Source organism: Solanum verrucosum, unplaced genomic scaffold (genome assembly GCF_900185275.1).
Source record: "Solanum verrucosum unplaced genomic scaffold, falcon-dt-bn FXZP01000278.1, whole genome shotgun sequence".
Classification (NCBI taxonomy): domain Eukaryota; kingdom Viridiplantae; phylum Streptophyta; class Magnoliopsida; order Solanales; family Solanaceae; genus Solanum; species Solanum verrucosum.
In genome coordinates, this window is record NW_026020332.1 from 1889598 (window position 1) to 1913735 (window position 24138).

At 34.8% G+C, this 24138-nt stretch overlaps 3 protein-coding genes across 3 annotated transcripts; 1 reads left to right on the forward strand and 2 right to left on the reverse strand.

Annotated features, from left to right (window-relative positions):
• Positions 1 to 245: 245 nt before the first annotated feature.
• LOC125836371 (uncharacterized) lies at positions 246 to 1027 on the reverse strand. The gene has a single exon (XM_049515547.1). It carries the CDS (start codon positions 999 to 1001, stop codon positions 246 to 248), a length of 756 nt encoding a protein of 251 aa, XP_049371504.1. The 5' UTR covers positions 1002 to 1027.
• Positions 1028 to 6895: 5868 nt separating this feature from the next.
• On the forward strand, positions 6896 to 7386 carry LOC125836472 (uncharacterized). Its single transcript, XM_049515646.1, has one exon. The coding sequence runs from the start codon at positions 6982 to 6984 to the stop codon at positions 7213 to 7215; it is 234 nt and encodes a 77-aa protein (XP_049371603.1). The 5' UTR covers positions 6896 to 6981; the 3' UTR covers positions 7216 to 7386.
• An 849-nt stretch (positions 7387 to 8235) lies between these two features.
• LOC125836434 (cullin-4-like) lies at positions 8236 to 23752 on the reverse strand. Its single transcript, XM_049515600.1, has 17 exons — positions 23479 to 23752; positions 20420 to 20535; positions 19993 to 20339; positions 16469 to 16649; positions 15947 to 16069; positions 14300 to 14587; positions 12811 to 12936; positions 12565 to 12666; positions 12430 to 12483; positions 11832 to 11938; positions 11655 to 11715; positions 11425 to 11556; positions 11165 to 11302; positions 10422 to 10502; positions 10170 to 10250; positions 9705 to 9785; positions 8236 to 8455 (listed from the first exon to the last, which is right to left on the reverse strand). Exons 1-17 carry the CDS (start codon positions 23741 to 23743, stop codon positions 8342 to 8344), a joined length of 2397 nt encoding a protein of 798 aa, XP_049371557.1. The 5' UTR covers positions 23744 to 23752; the 3' UTR covers positions 8236 to 8341.
• Between the last annotated feature and the right edge of the window lie 386 nt (positions 23753 to 24138).

Sequence of the window (24138 nt, forward strand, 5' to 3'; positions counted from 1 at the left end):
GTAACATATAAACTATATATAGGGAATTCATTGTGTATATGTTTCAAATTATAAGCTCATATCTAATATAAGGTAAACTTACGATTAAAAAAAAAACTACACCTTCAACAAGGGAAGGAAAAACAAAACAGAACATAGCACAAGACGACGAGAATGACAACAACTAAAAAAACATAGTACTAAAGTATATAGCTAAGTAGACAGCTCAAATTATAATACGTACACTACTTATAGATTTCTCCTAATTAAGTTTGGAGTTTTCTTTGGAGTCTAATTTGTGTATTAAATCGTTGAATAAACTCCTCCACTCTTCTATTCAATTCCTCTACTGACATATCTAAAAATTCATCATTAATTTCTTCATCTCCATTTACTTGTAAATCATTATATCTCTCAGATTTTGACCTTTGAATCCTTTTTAAAATTTTCTCATTTTTCTCCGCCGGTATTATTGCTTTTAATTCTGAATTACTCCGATAGAATTTCACTTCACCCTTCTTCTCATTTTTATGATCAATAATGTTGATTATTTGTTCTTCGTCTTTTTGTTTGTTGTTTTCGATATGAACTACGTCTTTTATACGTTCTTCTTCTTCATAAGGAATAATAATCTCCATTTTTTCGATAGTATACGGAGAATAATTAAATGATGGAGAACTAGTAATAGTACTTTTTTCTTGACAAATTTTCATGTAATATTCTTGAAGTGAATATTCTTGATCAATTGATGATGAAGAAGAGAAATTAGAGCCAAAATTAAAATCAACAGCAATGATGAGAATAAGGGTGTTGGAAATAAAGAACCAAAAGTTTGTGGTGCTAATAAGAGTATATGGGGAGAGATTGAAAATATAAAAGATGGAAATATACATGCAAATTGAAAAAACAAAGGCCCAAAAAGACAACCTTGAATTTCTTTTTTGAGGAATATTAATATTATTATTCCTCAATTTGCTAAGTTTTATAGGGTTTTCTATTAAATTTGGCTGAGGCATGGCCATATTTTTTGAGTTTGGTGGAGGGGACTTATTAGATTTTGTTCAAGTGATATGATTCTAAGTGAAGAGGGAATTTATAGTGAAAAATATGTACAAGAGAGAAAGGGACTGGTGAGTCATGATTAATCTAGATACTATTATTTTAAGATTGATAATAATTGAGATATTATTATGGTTACGTATAAACCCTTCGTAATTAAAAAAATTTCCATTAAGATCCTGGCCTTTTAACTTCTCAAATATATACATGATATATACTCCAACAACATACTCAATGAAATCCCATTAAGTGCGATTTGAGGAGGGTAGGGTATGCAAAGACCTTATCATTATCTCGTAGATATAAAGAGGTTGTTTCCGAATATACATGATACTCATTCTGTCTCAATTTATATGACTTATTTTCATTTTTAGTCAGTTCCAAAAAAAAAATGGAACATTTCTATATTTAGTAACAATTTAATTTTGAAATGTTCATTTTACTTTTAATAAAATAATTTTATAGTCACACAAACATTTATGATATATTTTATACCACTATTCTCGAAAAATATTCTTTCTTTTATAAACTTCATGCTAAATCAAATTACATCCCTAGGGACCCCTTGTTGGAATATATACTATTAACCATGTGTTTAGATAAAGTATTTATTATAGAATAATTATTTATTCATTTTTAATAGATAATATAGTCGTTTATGGTGTATGTTTACTTATATAGTAGATGAATTAGTGTATAGAGTTTAAGCCTATACACAGATGATTAAATCATCGGTTCTTATAAGTTAAAAGCTTTTTGTTCATAATCTAAGATGAGAATTGGACATGCCATCGGTACGATTGTAGCACAAGATTATATGTAGTTTATCTTGATTATGGGAATGGTATAGTTCCAACTTCTTGTGCTAGTGCATTTTATATGTATTGAACGGGACCGAGTAGAGATAGTTGCTTTAGACTGACTGACAAAAGCATATTCTCTAAACTATTAAATGTACTTATATTATTAATCCTGATATAACTATTATGATCTGTATATGTTAATTATCATTTTGATTTATTAAAAAGTGAGATTCTAAGATAGGTCAATATACCTGGTAGATTGGTGAAATAATAAGTTAGTTGACGGAATCCATGTCTCGTTATAGAGAATGATGATATGTTTTTTTGAGAAGCTTAAAAGTTTTCATCGTGTCAAACCTTGCAAGTGGATTTATGAATTCGGCACATGAAATAAGTTAAGCATTGCTCTAAAGGAAATTGATCATTGAATTAAGTTCGTCAGTAATTTAATTTATTGATTAGTATCTTTAATCTTAACATGGGGAATTACATATATGTTTAATGAGGAGTTTCGAAATATAAATAGAGGAGTGCAATTACGAATTTCTAGTAGAATGATTTGTAATTTATTATGGTAAGATAATTTAAATTAATTATTTGGAATTATTTCCATAATAGGAAGCCCCAGTAATTTATTTTGTGGTCCTTACCATGCCCATATTTAACTAGAACTCAGAGTCTATTCTAAATGGAAAGAGAGAAGTATGTCTCTCTCTATTCTAAGGCAAGGAGAAATATATCACTTTTTCCATTCTAAAGAAAGGTAGAAGGACATGACTTTTTATATTCTAAGGAAAGGGAGATGTACATGTCTTTTTCTATTCTAAGGAAAGACATGGTATTCCTTCTCCTTGGACTAGGAAGAAATCTTTATAAATAGGGATTTTTCTAACTATTGAAAGAAGGAAACTTTTCTATAAAATACTTGTCCACCCAAGTATTGAGTGGGTTCGGAAGTAAACTTGGGATCACTGTAGAAAATCGCAGAACTGCGGTCCAGTTTGTGGACTAGCTTGTGGATTTGCTTGAATGTTCTAGCTTGTCGACTAGCTTGTGGATTCACTTGTAGGTATCTGCTCACGCTTCAAGAGGTAATTCTGATATTAATTTCATAAAGTTTATATGCTCTAACATGATTATACTTGTTCTAGCATAAACAACGTATTGTCTATTATTCATGTAAGTTGTATGATTCTGATATGCTTTCACTGTGCATATAGTTTTCCAACACCCCCACCCCAGCAGAAGAAAGATATTCATGCAAAAGAGAGAAAATGACTATACACTAATACACATATGATTGAGTTTACCACACGAATTCATTAATTAAAACACCTCATACATTGGAAGCCTTATCAACAAATAAAGTTCTTTTTCCCGTATTTTCTTAAGTTTTATTATAATAAATGTAATTGCATAAGCCATCTCACAAAACCAAATGAATGCATGACACTCTTCACACTATATTGCATGCTTTACAGAAGAAAATACTCCGCCGTTTGGCCGTTTCAATCTATTTGTTTTACTTCTCTTTTTAATCCATTATGAAAATAAACTACCATTCCCTCTTTAGCCACTATTTACTCTTTAGTTCTAACTATTCACACGGTATATTTAAGGCCATAACATTAAAGAACATTTTGATACATATTACCATAATATTAAAAAAAAATTCTTACTTTTTTATAAAACTCTGTAACAAATTAAAATAGGATAAATAAATTAAAACAAAAAGAGTATATCAGATACCTTGTTTATATTTGTTTGATTAAATTATGATTGCAATTTGATATGATAGATGGATGTTATTTTCACAAGTGATATCATAAATCCAAAACCTTGTAAGTAATTCCCCTCTCTACCTACAAAAATCATCTCAAAATTATGCATATCATTGTGTTTGTGGACCCTTTTCTGTTTTTTCCCCAAACATTGCACTAATTTTTTAACTCCCTGCCTTACAAATGTACGCTTATAACTCCCTTCATGGGCCCAATCAGCAGCTAAATTTACCCTTACGTGGCAGCCAAGTCATGCCACGTCTTTACTTGTGAAAAACATGTCAATCATATACTGTTGAAAATTTTAGTTTTTGATTAATATTGTGATGATGGGTATATATGGATAATGATATGATAGATACTCCCTCCGTTTCATTTTAATTATCGTTTGATTTTTTAATAGACGTGTAAAAAGTTAAAACGACAGGTATTTGAGACGTGAAAATGAGGGGAGAGAGTTGTGTCATTTGTCTACTTGTTATTTGCTCTAATAATTAATTTAATTTTTTTACGTTGTTGCGTGGTTAGATTAATCAGTAATTATTTAGTTGTTAATCATGATTCGGCTAAATAGGTTAGTAATATAACTGAATTGAATAATAATTCATAGGAGAATCCACAGAAATAAAGACAAATAATTTGGAGTTTAGTAAAAAATTATGAGCAGTGTGAAACTTATCACAAGAACATAGGCACGAATTATGGCGCATTGAAGTATCGTATATGTTTAAGCATAAAAACTCAATAGATTTGCAAAAGCAAGAAATTTTATGACAATTATTGTCTATCTGCATAGACATGTATTTCCTTTTTAATCTGTTTAATTTTTTTTTAACAACTCTTTAGTTTTAATTTTCCATTTTATGACATGTTTAAGACCATAAACATTTTGGTACATTTGACATATATTTAATTTTAGATCATAAATTTCAAAAGTCTTTTTTATTTTTTAAAACCTCATGCTAAGTCAAAATATGTCAAATAAATTAAAACGAATGAAATATTTGCTAAAAAATGACACAAACCTAACTAGGAACGTCCGAATATTCAGAGGGCCTTCCACTAAACAAACCAAGTGATTGCCCCAAGTAGAGTCTGATAAATCTGATTGGAGATCGCCTTAATGATCACTTGTAAAATTTATTTTCATGCCCTCTGATCGAGACGCTCAAGAAGAAGAAAGAGAAAGAATTCCATGACAATATTTTTAAAAAATTCTGTGAAAAATTTGAACTTAAATGAGGGCTTAACTGGATGATCTAAGTATGTAGTTGATTATGATTTACAGCAGATTATTGTGTATCATAACTTGTAATATTAATCTCATTATCTCAGACTATATGAGGCCGGCTTTCGCCGGGAATGTTCCCATCTCTTAAAAAAGAGTTGTATGATACAAGACTAAAATAAATAAAAATTACATCTTTATATTCTCTTCAAAGAGAATAACTTCTATCTACGGATAGTGGACAAGAAAATAACTCCACTCATTGTTAGAAATACTTATTTATTTTAATATGTTCACATATTATTAATAGTTAAATAAAAATATCAAAAAAGTATTATATGGTAACTTAAACTCTACATTCATTATAGGAGTTTATTTAGGATTCTTTCCCCGCTTTCTTGTCCTTATTATTTTCACCTCGTTCTCCATCAACACCATTGAAGCAATTTGAGACAATTATTTGGTAACTTTTTACTCTTTTTTTTCTTTTTATAATCTAGACTAATTAAAATTTAGAGTGGTAAATACTCCTTCATTCTTAACCAAGTGGCTTCGGGTTTGAGTCTCCTTGGATACGAAGTCGTTTTTCTTAGTGAGTGTTTTACCTCCAATATGAGACTTTTCAATGCGAATTTAAATTTAATCGAACTTCAATATGGTACCGAACACCGAATAGGAAAAAAAAAAAAAGAACCTGCACATTTACTCACTCCAAAAAAGTGTTTTGTCCAACAAAGATCTTCATTACTGTCAAAAAGGTTGCGGCTAGAACTACACCCGCCAAGATGAACACCCATCTCTAACATGGCTCCATCATTGAACCATGGCTTTGATACCACTGTTGGGTTTGAAAGTGATTAGGCGTCATGCGGAAGTTTACAATTGTGAATCATATGGTTGACAATTCAGATAACAAAAACTTATACTAAAAATTAAAATATTATTATATGAAAACTAATATAAAAAAAAATTTAAAATTGTTGAGAGAATAAAACTCTCCATAAACAAAAGTCTCTAAACGACTACATTGTGGATTATCTTGTTTTGTTCTTGATATGAGAAGAGGAGTCTTTAATTTATAGAGTTTCAAACTTTTCTTCCAAGAAAAGAATAAACCAAATATAGAAGAAAAATATATTTTCCTTTCATGAAAATTAAAAACATTTATTGTAACGTTTTGTCTTTTCTTTTAGGAAAAAATAAATTTCAAATAAAGTAAAAAAATCAGGGCAAAACCCTAACAAATCTCCCCTTTTGGCTGGATTTTCTTGACAAAACTTGATCCGCCTTCTTCACTGCATGATAATCTTTGTTCTTCACGTAATCTTCATCACTGTTGTTTGCCATGGTTAAAAATAAGGTTTAAAATATATGGGTTAAAAATGGTTTTAAAATATTTTATTTTTATTTTCAAAAATGCAGCAACAGGAATGTTGCAAATATGATTTAAATCTCTTCTCCACATGTAGCTGGACAAAAAATCTTCATTATTATCAAATTTGTTGCAAATTGATTTGAAACCACTTGAACCTGTCTTCACTCTTGTTCAATCATTTGATCATTGAACCATGTGCTCTGATATCACTTGTTAGGATCGAAAATAAGCAGGTGCAATGCGGAAGCTAGCAAAGCAAACCTTGAAAGACCATGAATAAGAAGACAAACGAGAAATATACCAAAAGAGAGAGATTTAACGTGGTTCGGTCAATCGACCTACATCCACAAAGGAGATGAGTAATCCACTATAAATATGAGAGTATAAAATATAGAGAGAAACAATCTCAACCAATTCACTCAGAATACAAGGAGGTACACAAAATTCTCCCCCATAACCGCAACTCTCAAAACCCTAGGACTACATTGTGATTATTAATTAAGTTAGAATGAACAAATCTATATTTATAGAGTCATAAACTTTTACTACTAGAAAAGGACTAATTAAAATATTAAAACATATTCCTAAACGAAAAAATATATTTATGGTAAGAAATCAGGGTAAATAATGCCAACAAAGACCCATTCTGGATCTGGACCAAAGAAATACTTTGCGTGAGTTGCTCTTACGGGTGAACTCTTCTTCTTCACTTGTCAAATCTGAAATATCAGATAGGGATTGAGGGGTCACAGGGCAATGGGGGCATTAACAACGGCACTGATAGCAATTGCAGGCGTAATTCTCGGTTGGATCACCATTGAAATGGCTTGCAAGCCTTGTCTTGAAAAGGGTCGAGAAGCCATTGATCAGAATCTGAATCCTGACTATGACCCAGATGATGAAGACAGTATCCGGGCACCTTTAACTGCAAACGCACCTCAAGACTCCGATCTGGGTTCTGATTCTTCTACTCCCGTCAAAATTGTCTGATCATTACCTTTTTTCTTTCCTACTTTGCTTGATTGTATTGCCCCCCTTTACAAGGGGAAATCGAACTATAGATGCTTTTGTGTTTTGGGTGTTGGCCTTTTCCTATATTGTAATATGTTCTTTTTTTTTATGTATAATTATAAGAGGAGAATGACACAGTTTGTTGAGAAATTCGGATATTGGCTTTGAAGTTGTTTGATTCTTGACGTTTTTGAATGAATCAGAATTTCTAATTAGGTTACCTTCTTCCAAACCGTCATTCTTGAAATACTCGATTAAACATATGAAAGATTTTTTAAATATTGGTGTTGTATTCACTTAACTGGTACAAAGGTCAACATTAAAATAAGAATAGAGTGGGTATTCACCTTATCAAGATCTCAATCAATAATGGGGTCTATTTTGCACCTCCAACCATTTGTCAGGCAATGGTTCCCTCCAAGTTATGGAGTAAGACATCTCAATTGAGCTAACAAAAACATTTTTTCTGATTGTATGGACCAACTGAGTTAGATGCGTATTCTATCCACAAGATTTTGCCTGGACTCGTTGTTCCCTTAGCTCTAAGCTATTTTAAAAGAGGTTATCACAATGCATGATAATGGAAACCTCAAATATAATGAATGTAGATTGCTGATAGGAAGGTTGGGAGGTCCATAGGTTAGCTATAGAGAGCAGAACAAGGTAGCAGATGCTCTAGCCAAGAAAGGAATAAAGAACTTTTTTAAAACAGCAGCTTCTTTTTTTTTTTAGTTCCTTCAGTATATATGCAGCTAACCTGGTTTGGGAAGACATCCTAGGAACTACTTATGAAAGAAAGACTAAGCAATGTAACAGTAATCAGATTGGGCGTAGCCAAAAATCTCATGTTTTCGAACCCGGTATAATCGTATTAACTAACAAAAAAAGAAGGTAGGATCGGAAAAGTTCAATTACTTGCTGATAGAAACCTGCAAGACAACAATTTTGCCATAATGCACATTCTTTTCTATTGAAAGATGCACTTGTTCATGTTTTTCAAAAGAGTACATATATCTATATGAAATAAACGTTAACTTTACAGTTGAATCTGAGAATGGAAGTCAACTCGAGTCATTTACAAGAAAAAATTTATGCCATGAACATTCTAGGCAAGATAGTTGTAAACTTGAGGATTGTTCTTGTCTCGTTCCAGATACTCCCTTTCTATGAGGCTTTCAATCCTTTTCTTCAAGTCAGCTGGTTTTACAGGGAATTTAAGCTGCATCACAAATATGTAACAGAGTCAGGGGCGGAAAAACCATGGTACACTGAATTGCACTTTTTCTGATGAAAGGTAAGTACATGGTACATCGAATTACGCTTTGAATGTCAAAGCATTATTACTAGCAACTTCTGATTGATCAGAATTCTCACAACCAAACTATGTCTATGTGTCTACCATATTATAGTAATTGCATCTGAGTAGCTCGTTTCTAAAGCACTGCTGAGGAGCCAAAATACACTTAAATGTTAAATACTTTAAAATATATTCTCCACAGATACCAACATTTCAAAATCAGAATGTGGCAACGAATGCAGTTTGTTCCACAAGATTTGCTCAGTTATGAAAATCACAAATTTGACACATCAACTAGCAGAGCCTCAACCGGTGTGTGTGGCATTCATAGATGTAGTATCGCTGTTTGAAGTGTACATGAATTGGAATTCCTATCTTAATCAAATAGTCTAGAATTTCACATTATCATCAACCACTGAGGCCAATTGACAACATTTCTATATCTTCTCTCTGTCCAATCTTTAGTGCTGGTATACAAAAGCCAGCTACAATCAATTGGATCCAGAGTTTATGATTTCAACATTTATAACAAATGGAACAAAATGGAGGGTTAAATAGCACACCCTGGTAGAGAAAAGTAATCAGAACTTCAGCAAGACAATCAACTGTTTTGGTCTTTTTGTTTCTCCTCTTAAGTATTAGTGTTGTACATTTTTAAGAAATTTATAATTTGTCTACTCTACTGTAATGACGGTATTTACTACTTTGCAAGTCAAAGAGCAGTAGCCTTTTCATGGTGTAGGATCCCAGCCTAATAATTCTAGTGATATTTTCTGTTCTTCATTTCTGCCCCAAATAGAAGGTTTTCTCCTCAACATCATATTACTATTATGCTTTGTTGATAAATTATTTGCCTTCAAAAACCACAACAAACTTTTGAGAACATGATAGAGGTGTATCCTGATAACACTTAAATGATTCCAAATGTACTTAAATTCATTGCTTTATTGAAGTTTGTCAAAAAGGAACTTGAGATAGTACTATTTGTACTGGTACTAAATGCAATCCTCTGTTTCAATTGGAAGGCAAGACACCCATATGGACAACTGATAGGTTTTAATTAGAAGTCTAGTGTGGAGTTCATGCATCTTCAGAGCTTGCACCAGATCCATTTCCCCAAAACAAGATTCAAAAATTATCTGTGATACATTAAGTTAAGAAATAACTTTACCTGCTGAAAGAGTTCAGTTATCAAAAGGGTATGACTCAGCACTTTTCTCGTCTTCATTATCCTAACGATAGCAGCATCAACCTGCCGAAGTGGAGACAGAAGACTAGATTATGTCAACAGCCAAAAAGAGGATTAGTCTGAAATTTTCCCTTGATATCGAGAACCTATATGTAAAAAGAAAATATCATTTCCTAGAGTGATTTCAGCCCAAGACCAGGCAAGGAATCTGATTTTTTTCCCCTGACTATCTATGGCCTGGTAGGAAGCAGAAATGTTGATTACCAACAGGAAATCAGAGCAGGAAAAAAAAGCAAAAAGATATCAATCAACAACTTCAAATTAGTTATTACACAAAGTTGTGAAGCACTCCAATTAAGAGAAGACAAACTTTTTCTCAGGTAAAACAGGATACAGAAAGTTCAACCGAACATACAAGAGTAGAGGGGAGGAAATAGGAAAGCAAACCTGGTATTGCCGGTCCTGGAATACTCTTTCTGTGGTGTTTGTGTTCTCCTCAACTGTTTCCTTCATCTGAATGGCATTTACCTGTACACATGGATAAAGGATTACCATTTATATGTCTATGCATAATAGCAATCCAATAATCCCATTATACCAATCAAACTTTAACTTAAGAAACATGTCAGTATCATTTGAAACAACCTCACATTGTTCTTCTCTTTCTTAGAAGTTGAAGCATTAGTATTCTCAAAGTACCTTTATCCGATAGAGTGGAGTAGTAAATTGATCATTGAACACAAAGGTATCGCCGTCTTCCACATCTCTTCCTTTTGGAATCTGTAAAACAACTTATTTTTTTCAGCAGCTAAAGGTTGAAACCAGAACGACATTCATTATAAGAGATAGTATATTTTCAATATTTTATTGGGTATGTTGTTGTTGTTGTTGTTTTATATTCTCAATATTTCAAAATGGGTAATCATTTTATTCTTCTCAAACATTCAACAAAATTGTCTACTAAGAAACACTCAAATTATATTGTTGTCTTGTCTATTGTAATACCTTTCACATAGTTTCTATTCACTACGTCCTATTTCATGACAACTTATTTGAATATAGCTTCTTTTTTGTTTATGCGGTGGCGTCTGGGCCAGCTTGCGCGTACCTCGACTAATTCCACCAGTTACTTGCTACCTCCTAAAAATATCATTTTATAGTACTTCAGTAAACTTTCTGATTGCGACAAAGTTTATTTTTCAAAATGTATCAATGTTGAATTCAAGTAAAATAATAGCCTGTTTGAATCTCCCGGTCCAAACCATGTTATTCACTTTGGAATGGAGTAACTATCTTAGTTTTGTTTCCAATGCACCAATCAATTGAAGTCCAATCAATCTTCAAAAAGCTGGGAAATGGGCCTTCCAAAACTAAATACGTCTTATTAATTTTGGGGTGATGAAGTAGGTAACAGTCTCTACCTATTAATAATGACCACCCACCTTCTGCAGAACACGAACTTTACCACATGCAAGAGACTGTAAAGTTCTCCTGAGCTCTTTATCCTCAATTCGAGTTGCTTCCCTCATATCTAGAAAGCTAAGCTTTTCCGCATCATTAAAAAGCATTAAAACAACAGCCTGCAGAAAGAACAGATAGGCAAAAAAACAGCAGACGATTTAGACATCTGTTGCATATGTGATAGAGTTGGCTAGAAGGAGGATAAGTATCTCTGATACATTCAGTGAAAGAGCAAACAAACCTGAAACAGAGACACTGCCAGCTCCTTTTTACCTTTGGGAAACTCTGCTTTTAGAACACAGTGTCCCAAAGAATTTTGCCACATCAACCGCCTACCACTGTATTTGCTCAAGTAGAATTCCTTGAAAATATCCTGCAGTACAGATCCAAGTATAAGGGCATGTGTAGTTTACACAAACATAACTCGAGGCGCAAAGATGACCTAAATGGAAAGTAAAATTGGCGCAAAACCTGATAGATATTGAGTTCATGGGGGAGCCGAACATCCATGGGCGGATATGTTGGCCAGTACCTGCATGTCAAACAGTATAAATGAGTTTTAAATTCAATCAAAATGCAAAACAAAGAAAGAGAAAAGTTTTTCAGCTTGAAAAAGTAATGGAATGGTTAGTGGGATAAGCAACTTACCCTGTGGTTAATACATGAACACTCATCTCAATTCCTGTTGGGAGTTTTTTCCTGGCTTGAGAAGATTGCTTAAAGGATTCATTTATCTCTTTTGACAATTCAATATCCTGGATAATGGGTTCGAAGATTAAAACAACAAAGTCACTGATTAAAACCAGCAAGTCCACATGAAATCTAGAAAAATACCAAATTTATTATCCAATATCAAAGGACACTTTAGACCTCTAGAATAGGTATAATAAAACCAGTTAGAGCCTATAGGATACATTTATTCTGGTAAACTATGGGGTAACCAGTCTAACCCTTCCAGTTACATTAGTACACAGAACTCAGTTTACCACGCTTTTATAACAATATCTATTCTAGTTCAAGAAAAAAAAGGTTATTCTGAACCTGACGTATTTAAAGCCAAGATGAGATGTTCACATTCTAGTAGAGATCTGTCAGTTGAGAACCCAAGATAGATGGACTTTTATCTGATGCTCAATGAAAACCACTTTTCGGCAGAGCAGAAACCAGGAACGGAAATTATTTCCCCTGATCCACTAATATTTCAACCTCGAAAAACATGACGGGAGATGCATATATCCTTCCATACCTTGAACATTCCTTCCAATTTGTTAGTGAATTGACTACCACATTCAGTCTTCAACTGCACGATAACGAAAAGACTCAGTATACAGCAATAAAAACCAAGTAAGAAAAAGCAGAAGTTACACATAAGAGACATGACCTTAGAGATCATGGACTTCTCTGCATCTATTGAAGCACTCTTTCCCAACAATAATCTCTTTGCTAGATCTTTCTTGTAGAATGCCTCAAATACATCCTTACCCTACATAAAGATGATAGCATACACTAAGCAATATCTCACATATGCGATATACAGGAAGTATCAAATCCTGTCCAATATAAACAGGCTAATCCGGCTACAGATTCCTTAAGTTCTCTACAATTACTGCTCATTGTATCCTCTTACCTGTATAAACCTGAACAGAACCAAGACTTTATCAAGTATACCCTCCAATTCCTCTTCCGAAGTACCCTTATTTCCAGCACGAAGCTTCTCGTCCAGAAATTTAGCAATCAGCTCGGCAGGCCGATTCTGTAAATAGCAAAATAATCCAATGAATTTTGTAAATTAATTGAGTAAATACTGCACTTTGGTGTACCAGAATATATTTTGTATAACAAAAAATAACCATCAACAGTAATCTGCCCCTCGACCACAAATAAAGAAAGGGTCCAGGAAGACAATATTTACAAGGGGGGAAGAAGTATGAAAAGGATACAAACTGCCCAGAATGGCAGATCTATTAAAGTAGATTAGAGCATCTAACGTGCTTACTATTTACCACAATCCCGTATAGCAGATCTTATCGAACAAGCAAGTTGAACAACCAACTTACTGGACTACGATATCGCAAGCATGGCTTTAAAGATGTGACCTAGTTAAGATGCTCTGTCCAGATGGTAGACATGTCCTATAGGCTGAAGCGAGAATTCTAGATAATTTATAAGATGCAGGTTCAGGTATTTTCAAGTTTTATGCCATATGTTAAAAGAGTGAGGGAATCCGTCGATAGCACATTAAGATATGCCTGGTACAGCAGGCTACATGCAGCAGCTCAGGAACTAGAACAGTGCACCTATTTGCATGGATTGATTGATTTGCACAGATATGAATAAAGATGAAAAGACTTTGTTTTTTCCTAAAAACCATCGACAGCTTTGGTTTCTTTGGACCCACTTGTAGGAGTGATATTATACAAGAACTCTATTCTAGCAACCCTTGGCATGATCAGTATGCTTCATTTAACACGTGAAAAGAGATGAGGGAATGAACACGCAGTCAATAACAGTGTCCTAGCACGTGTACTTCATTTAAAACATGGGCTGAGAGAAAGGAAAACCCAATGATACAAGCAACCCTTTTCACATGAGATAAATCATTCTCATAAATAATGCATTAGGTCTATATTCTCTCCATTCCCATACTAACCCGGCCAACTCCAGAAACAACAAATCAGAAGGAAAAAGAAAGGGTAAATGAGGCATTATTTCAGTGAGGTGATACAAATATTTCATTCTTTCTTTAGTTCTTTTTTGGGAAAAAAAACATACTGCCAAAATCTTACAGACATTGGGATGTATTTAAGGTATTCCACAGAGTAAATAAAATTGAGCAAACACCTAAGTCATTACAACTTCACTACCTACTCAGTCGATCTGGAATGGATCAGTTAAATATTCCATTCAGTTGTTTTGGTGTGGTATCAATATAATAGGTCATTCACTTCAAATAACAGGAGTACTTAAATTCCTTTAGACAGCAGCTCGCTAAGTGACACCGGCAGTGCTAATATACAGAATGCATGAGATAATCATGAATACAGATATGTGAAGGATAGAGCTAGTTGTTGGAAAGCTATATAACAAGGCAGGTGTTACCAACTGAACAACTGTACCTCACAGACATTTATGAGATGTCCAAACGCATCCTTGATAGTGTTGCCAAATGCTTCATTTTTAGAAAAACTTTCTTCCCATATAGTATCAACGGATGCCTTAAACTCTAACAGGCTAGATACCATATCTTTATCTTTTTCATCGTCATGCACAATGCTTTGCCCATTTTTTCGGATGTACAAGCTAAGAGTTTGCTTCAATGATTCAAGCGCCTCTACCCTAGGGAATAGTGAATACATTCTTCGAAGATCCTCAATACGCTTTCCATCCATCAGCATCATGAAACCCTGGAGATGAAAAACACAATTAAGAAGAAGCATACAGATTGCAGCAGCAGCCCATAACTACATGGGGAATAGAAAAGTTTCTTCTTGTAAAGTAATAACTTCATTAATATGTGGAGGAAGTCCCTACTATACAAGTGATATAGACAAAGTAAAGAATCTAAACAAAAAATGGGTGTCTTTGATCTCAACTTATATATGCTATCCACAATCTCATAATTGCCCAAAAAGGAGATAGAATGTCCACCTTATTTGTACGAAAGAGTTTTCCTTCCTTTCAACGACACTCCTATTACTTTACCTCCATTATTTTCACATGGGTGCTAAAGGGACTACTTCTCACACCATGCTTCTCCTTTATTCCTTCTGAATCCATTGCTAAATAGCCATACTTCACTTAAACAGTGGCAGGCATGGCCAATTGTTTATGAAATTCATTTAGTGTGATGTCACATAGACGGTGTGCTAGTCTGCAATGCAGAAGTAAGTGGCCCATATCTTCACCTAAATTTTACACACTAAAAAAGGGCAGCTCAATGAACTAAACTCTCGCTATTTGCTATGACCTGGGAAGGACCGGACAACATGGAGTCTATTGTACACAGCATTACATTGCATATCTACAAAAAACTATTTCCACAGCTTGAACCTGTGACTTGGTCACATGAAAACAGCTCTTACTGTTGCACACCAACAATGTTTTTCTTCTCCCTCTCACTTCCTCAGTTATGAAGATTGCTTCACTTATACTAGTCAAGGGAAATAAGTGCTCTAGGAATACATACTGAACAATAGGAAAATGTTGACTCCCCTTTCATCAATTTTGCGCAATAGAATAATTTTCAATATACTATAATAAAATGACCTAATAACATCTCGTTTTTCTATCCATTTTATTTCCAGGAATCCTGACATGTCCATGATATCTTTGGCCTATAAAGGAAATACTGGAATTCTACAACATCTCAATCATGTGAATTCCTTCTTAACCTCATCCTATTGTGCTTGTCCTCTCTCTTTGTTTCACACCTATGCTACCTACCATGTCTTCTGGATTGATACGTTTAATATCACCAGGGATAAATTGTTCAAATGCTCATCATCACGCCGTTAATGTTTTTTTTTTTTTTTTGAAAAAGAAATTAACATCACGCCGTTAATGTTTTTATTTTTTTTGAAAAAGAAATTAACACCACGCAGTTAATGTTTCCGAGAACTTTATCTACATTGTTCACTTTGAAGCTGATGCATCATTGGAACTCATCTAAAACTTAATTTTCTTTACAGGCCTCCCATAAGAATACTTTGTCCGCATCCCCCTACTTGACTCTATAGTTGTTACAGTTACCTCAGCATAAATACCTTGTCAAGTATTGCAGAAATATGACGTTCTAAAAGTTGCTTCTCTGTAGTTGCTATTAGTGGTTTTCTTGTACTTGCATCCAGGTAGTGTAAGCACCTATCATGTTCTTCATGCAACCTTACCTGCAAGGCGAAAAAGGACCAGTCAGGTACTTGATCATAGCAAAATCAAAAGGCACGAGTGCATAACAATATCTTAAACTAATAATATATGCCATCTATATGAGAAAAAGATAACCTGGTTGGTTAATGGAGGTTAAATTGACCAACTACAGTTTGATTCCACAAATAGAATTTTTTTTGGAAACACATTTGTAGATTTGAGAAACCAACCAAAGATTTCAATGTACAAATAAAATGTTTTGAAGATCCACGTGAACAAAAAACATGGTCAGACAATAATTCATTTGACTATGAAAACAGTAAGTTCAGTTCTTTGGGTTGAATGAATTATACTTACCATGAGGAAGAAAAAATAGGTCAAACAAAAAGATAGGGAAAAAGGAAGCAGAGAAAGCACACCTCTACATGCTTCAAGTAATCTGGAACATCTGACTGTTGCATGTATTTGACACCTTCAGCAGCATAAAACTCAGAAGTGCGCTCAACAAATGGCTTCTCAAAGCTCTCTGCGTAAATTCCTAAGGCAGTGAACATCTTCAAAAGATGGTTAAGAAGAGTTCTATCACCTGCCTCACCTAATCTGGAAGAATTACACCAGAATGAACAAAGAAAATAAACAAAGGAAGAAACTTGAAGACCTCACTTTACTAATTAAGCATTAAAATGTTTGTTGAGTCCAACATCGATGGGATGAGGAGAGATTGATCTCTTCATGCAGTCTTGGGCAGAGTCCTCACCTCTTGAGCTAGCTTTTGGGGTTGAGTTAGACCCCCAAGGTCCATAACATGGTATCAGAGAGTCAGGCCTATCCCACTTCATGATATACCGATGTTGGGCCCCCATATCAAATTTCCATGCCCCAGATGTTTAGCCCTAGGCGTGAGGGGGGTGTTGAATCTCACATCAGTGGGATGAGGATAAATTGATCACTTTATATGGTCTTGGGCAATTCTCACCCTTGAGCTAGCTTTTGGGGTTGAGTTAGACCCGACGTCCATAACAATGTTGCAATAATAAAAAAGTATTCCGTTTGTCCCAATTTATTTGGTGCTCTTCCCTTTATTGTCGGTTCCAAAAAATCTTGGTACACATAACATCTTTTTAAAAATAAAATAAAATTGGTACTATTGGTACACGTTACATCTTAAAACACTAAATATTTACATTTACATATTACCCGTAATAAGATATTCTTATAGGAGTTGGCATTTAAATGCATTAACATGATCTATTGTGGACCCCACTAAAGAGTGCTTGCAGTGTTTTTAAAAAAAAATAGTGTTTTTTTATAGATAAGGTATTTCATTCACAAAAGGGCATCAAGAAGATAAATAGTTACAACTTACAATGAAAGAGAAACTGACAAAAGAAACTGGATTTTTAAAAAAAAAAAAAAACAGGAATCCCTTTACAGTGAGTCAATCTAAGACAAGGGAACTAATAAACTCCAAAAATTGTTCAGTAAATATGGAGGGTGGAAACTCTATGTTTTCCTTTATTAGATTTCCTGTAAACGCTATTTAGATACCTAATCAAGTCATTCACTCTCAGAAGCTCTTCTTATCTTAATCCTCTACACTTCTCCTTTCAGAGTCCAAAAAATAATCTATAAATCTAAAATCTGTGAAGAAAAGATTTGGTTCTTCAATTATCAACTTGTAGTCGATCCCTGACCATCATCCCTCACTTATATTCGAAGCCTATCCAATGGCGACCTCAACAGAATAAGTGTCCCATCACTGAAAGAAACCTGTGAACATCACACCTCAGCAGAGCACTTCGTCGCCATAACACCAACCAGCAAGTGAGGTCATATCCGACCAACCATCTTACCGACAGCCAGTCTAAGACTCTAATCAATTGGCATCAGGCTATAATTGAGGAAACAACGGCTCTTCATGATAATGGCTCTTTGTAAGATAGCTTTTCATCACAAAGCAAATAAACAGTGGAGTGTTGTTGGGTGTTAAGATGGGACCTGAGGGCAAGGTTGCTCTTCTTAAAGCTAATCTAGTGGGAAAGGGATACACTCATATCCATGGTCCAAGGTTGCATCAATTCGTCTCTTTATCTTTATCTCAGGGGTGTCTAGGATAAAACATTGACTATGCCGATCTCTTCGTGGCTTTGAGCAATCACCGAGGGAATGATTTGGCCGTTTACCACCGTTGTCCAACAATTTGGCATATCTTGAAGTGAGGCTAATCATTTTGTGATTTATAAACATTTTTCTAACGAAGTATAAGGGATAAGGCACAAGTACCCCCCTAGACTATGACCGAAATCCCAGAGATACACCTTAACTAAACTAAGGTCCTATCATTCCCCCCCCCCCCCCAAACCCTTTTTTTTTTGTACACCTTTTTGGCTTACGTGGCATCCAAACATCTCCCACGCGCCTCAACTAAGTAGAGTCACGGAGTGTGCCACGTAAGCCAAAAGGTGAATAAAATTACAAAAAAAAAAAAAGAGTTCAAGGGGTAATAGGACCTTAGTTTAGTTATGGTGTGTCTTGAGATTTCGGTCATTGTCTACGGGGTACTTGTACCTTATCCTAAGTATTAAAGGCAACTTTGGAACTTGTTTACCAGCTTCAGAGGCATAAGTTGGACCGTGCCAGAAAGGACAAGTCAGGCTATAGAAAGCTGGAATAATGAAGGTAGTGGTAGTACAGACAAAAACAGATGGAGAATTGTCCCAGCAGTTAATTGGTAGACCATATGGAAAGAGAGAAATTTGAGATGCAATGAGAGAATTAGTAGTCCTTTACATAGGATTAAAATAAACTGCATTATCACTTTTTGCTATTGGTGCAGTTCTGAGTATGTAGATGATCCCATAGCTAATACAGATATTCTAGGTTCTTTGTAAGATGAAGAAGGATCTAGTTCTTTTCTAAGATTTGTCGAGTATACTCAACTGTATGCTCCATGGTGTAAATTTGGGATCTCAGCCTTTAGTGCTGAAGATTTATATACAAACCAGTTACCTTTGTCCAAAAAAAAAAAATCTTCTAACATGATAAAAAAACCGTATTTTGGTTGTTTATGTTAACAACATTGTTATAACAAGTAATGATCACTGTTACATTACCCAACTTAAGCAGCATCTTGACAGTCACTTTCAAACAAAAGACTTGGGTAAGCTGAAGTACCCCTTGGGATTGAATTGGTAAAATCTAGTAGTGGGGTTGCCATTGCAGAAAGGAAGTATGCCTTTAATATAAGGGAAGAAATCAGTATGTTGGATATGAACAAATTGATACTCCTATGAATCCAAATGTTAAACTCAGTTATCTTACAATCACACCCAACATCTCATGTGTTGTCAATGTGGTCAGCCAATTTCTCCAAGCTCCCCATGAGTCCATGACAATCTTTAGAATGCAGCTACTTGAATTCTAAAGGTATATTACAGACTCGTCTGGAGTAGGTCTATTACACGAGGATAGGGGACATGCAAGCACTACGGCATATTTTGATGCAGATTTAGAAGGATCTTCTCCTAATATACTGTCCACTTCAAAACAGAGTTTTAATTGAAGAAAATCTACTCTTGGAAAAGAAAAGGGAAAGATGTAGTGGCTAGGTCAAGTGTAGAGGCAGAATACTTAGCAATTCTTTTAGCAACATGTGAGCTTATATGACCGAAGCTACTTCTCAAAGAGATAAGCTGGGCATGAGGCTCTATGTCTTTTGATATAGTGGGGGAGATAGATAGTTTAGTTGTTTTCATAGGACAATCATAAAGTTTCCTGTCTAGATTTGGGTCTCGATGATACCCCTTGGGGTTATACATCCCACCCCATCAGTTTTCACCTGATAGGTTTTCTGGTGTGAATACAGTTATCTAATATCAAAAAAAAATTAAGACAAGGAAAAACTGCCAATCATAAAATTCAACCAGGAACTATTTTAAGTTACCTTTCACTCTCAATCATCTGAAGGAGCCCAAAGACAATTTTGTGTTCTACTTCTGAAGCTAGACAAAGATGTTTGCGAAAAAGCTGCAAACCCATATCCCACAATGAATGCCCATTTGGGGTTTGTTTCACATATGTTCTATCTAGAAACAACGCTATACCACGTATCATCAACATCTGATCACAGAAGTCCTGCCAGCACCTCTCAACAAGTGATAGAAAAACAACGAGATCTTCACTTTGGCCAACTAAGGACTGCAATACTGCAACTATGTGTGCCTCACACTCTTTTTGAATCCGTTGGTATAAACTTCCACCCATCTTGTGCAGACACAGGTCATTGACAGCCTAAGCACAGTAAAGTCAATAAATTAACATATAGAAGCTATGCTACAGCACTAGAAGGTAAATACTGCTACAAAATGAACCTGATAAAGCTTTTCCAAGTCACAAGGATCAGGCTGCTTTAAGAATATTGCACTGATAGCTGACTTCAGAGTTGCCCAAGTATTTTCTTCAAAATTTGTTGGGAGCGTAGGTTTTGCTTCAAGAAGAAAAAAAATGGCCAGAAGTTGAACACATGAGATATTGCTTTGAATACATTAATTTCACAGTATTACATTTACCCATAGCAGTTCTATGCTAATAATTACAATTTCTTGCTCCAGCACTATTAAAGATATGAAGTGATATAGGGAGAAACTTGTCCACAGATCTATCCTTCCCTCTTATTTTATTTTTTAAAAGCGCCAGATCAAATCTTTGGAACAGTAACACTTGCAGACTTTGCATCAATCGAAACAAGCATATGGGATCAATGGTCTATCTGACCTTATATTTCCACAATGTTATTTTTGTTTTATTTTTATAACTGTGGCTTACAGGCCAGCTTGTGTACACCTGCTACCTCCCACCAATGCAAGTACCGGGTAACTCCGTCCACCAAGGCTTGGACAGAGGAGAAGAAATTACCTACTCCCTCCGTTTCAATTTATTTGTTTTACTTTCCTTTTTAGTCCATTTAAAAAAGAATATCTCTTTCCTTTTTTGGCAATTCTTTAATTTCAACTTTCCCCATAGCATGTTTAAGATCACAATATTAAAGGACATTTTGGTACATTCTACATATCTTTAGTTTAAGAGCACGAGATTCAAAAGTCTTTTTTTTTTTTGATAACCGAGAAATCCGTCTGTGACCCGCCCTTTGGACCAATCACAGCCTTCTAAACTTGGTGGATAATGGGCCCGCCCCTCTACCCTTCTTTACTTTCTTAAAGACTTAAACTATGTGCCAAGTCAAACCCAAACAAAACGGAGGGAGTAATATTTTTGCCTCCGCTGGATTTGAACCAGAAATCATACATATTACCTTAAACAAGTCATAGCAAGAAACTTTAGAAAATTACCTACAGGAATGAGAAGTCCCAATTCATGGTTCCTAACATGTTATGCAACTCTCAAATTGTGCATATTCCAGAACTATGCATAGTTATGCTCCAAATTATCTTTTGAAACCTCTAGCCCCTTCTCAATAATTTTCTTAACATTCAAGGATTCCAACCACCATAAGTAGCCAAAACATAACTTACCAGAGCCTGATATCCAAATGTAGCAAATAATTGCCCCTCTAAGGGACTGTATCTTTTAGGCAACCCTTCAGATACCGAAATGTACTTATTTCAAATCGATAACAGAATGGGAAAGAAAATGAAAAGACACTTCAGGCGCAAAAAAAATCCAGTCTCTTATGGATTTCAAACATGTGTCACAGACCCTTGGGAGTTTCTGGATTATCATTAAAACAAAGATCTGATAAGGCGACTAATGTACAGAGGCTTACTAACAAGGATGGAGAAGTTTTAATAGTAGCTTTAGATAAGAGCCACCAAATCCTAAATTCTATAATCGCTGGAACTCGTTGAAATTAGTTTTGAATTGTCCAGACATCAAAAAAAAAATCACCAAGGTAATTCAAAAGCAATATTAAGCCCGTAAATTTCCGCTTGAATATCAAATAGTTGATCTCCATAAACCTCTTTTTCCTTTTCTTCTTGTTGCACAAATAAAATAAGTAGATAAATAAAAGTATTGCATCTCTAATAGCGCAAACTTTTAGACAAAACAATTCACATGGTTCAATATAGTAAAAAGTTGATCTCTTAGATTCAAGTCTAACCACCACCCATTTACCAAATTTTTCAACATACTTCGGCTGAAATGATCAGGCATGCACGTGAGTTGGCATGCTGCACACCAAAAATAATTAAATGGAAGTGTATCTTCATTACCAGTTTAGAAGTTTAGACGAAGCTGTTCAACAATTTAACATTTTTGTGTCAATCCATCTTTAATTTACAATTTCCTTTGACCTTGTGTCCTCTTTTCAACAGAAATCATGAGAAATTGCACCCAAGATGTATGTGTCAAGCAAATCAACGAGACTCTCCTACTCCGAACCCTTTCGGGTTTTTTTTAACGAAGGGAGTATATCATTTTGGCATTTACTTTGATTAAAAAAAGTACATCAATTTGCCAGATATGGCTATTGTTTACTTATGTCCTCTTCAAATAAAGCCCATGGGAAATCATGAATGCATTTTACACCGCTTTGGTTCCTACACCAAAGTGTCGTATAAGTAACACTGCACGCAACCTTTACCTCCATTGAGCCTTGAGCAACACACCTCAAGCACAGCTTGCATCGCAAGGTATGAGCTTCTCCCCCAAGCCCTTCTATTACATTGACTAGTTGTTTGGTATATTTTAAAATTTTAAAAAAAAATCAAAAAAGTTTCTAATACACACCAAGACCGTAGAATTTTCAAAAACAAATCTTGTTGTATAACTACACATAAAACCTCCAAAATCTAACAAACAATAGTTGCTCGTAATCCTGTTTTCTCTCGTTGACTATGAGAGCTCCCTTTAAACATCGAATTCAATCTCCCAATATTCAAGTAATCTCACATTCCTTATGGCCCCTTGCACAAATAATTATGACCCTCGGGTGCAAATCCCTCTTCCCTTTCTTGCCCAAGATATTCGATCAATTAGGATCAATTTTCCACTTCTAACCCACAAATTCCACTCCACCCTAACCAGTCAGAATCAGAACCCTATTAAAAATACAGCTAAACAATGGAGTCAGATAAAAAATCATACCTATCCGTTCATTTCAGGTCAAATGCCTCACTCCCAAAATGCTTCATTTAAAATGACGACAAACCACACACACCAGAAAAGCTCAAATTCTTCAGTCCAGCGAGGGGAAATTTTCAAAATCCATTCCAAATCCCCCAAATTCAGCACTCATTAATTCAATTATAAACCTCCAAACTACCCTATCAACTCTCCGAACCCAAATTACAAAATTAAAGCTTCAATCTAGGTCATGCAAATTCAAATCATTTCGAAAAACCCCCAAACGTACGGGAGGAAAGCAAAAATAAACAGTAACACAAAAAATGAGTGGAAGAAGTGAGAATACCTTTGTTAAGCTTAATGACGAGCTGCTTCTTAGGAGGCTGGGGAGGGGTAGCTTTCTTTCGAGACAAATTGGAAGTGACTCCACCACCCGAATATTGGATCATGGACACACAAGGTTCGTCTGTGGATTCGACGTTGTGCTGCTGCTGGCCATTCTTGTTGTCATCAGTAGCTGCGGCCTGAGACTTGGCCTTCTTCATTGAACGGGAAAGAGGAGATGGTGGTGGTGTACTGAGGGAAGAAGATCGCTTGTTGGGTTGAGACATAAATAAAGAAGACAAAGAGAAAAAGAGTGAAATCTTGTGAGCTCACACTATTTGTACAACAAGAGGAGAGCCGATTTCTTGAGCCTCTCAAAATAAATACGTATAAGAAGTTTGGTCCTTGAGATATATAGGTATAATTTCTTTAATTAAAAAATTAAAATAGATGTTTAAATTTTGACCTAATTAGAAGTAACAAAAGATAAAAGAGGGGATAAGGGTTTGAAAAATACCCCAATTTTGGTCGGATTTACTGTTGCAATACTAAACTTTCATGAGGACCTATTACCTCCCTAGACTATTTAATACCATATTTTAAACATATATATTTGCCCACGTGGACATAAAAAATAATGTAAAATTATAAATAGTAATGTGTCCACGTGGGCACATATATA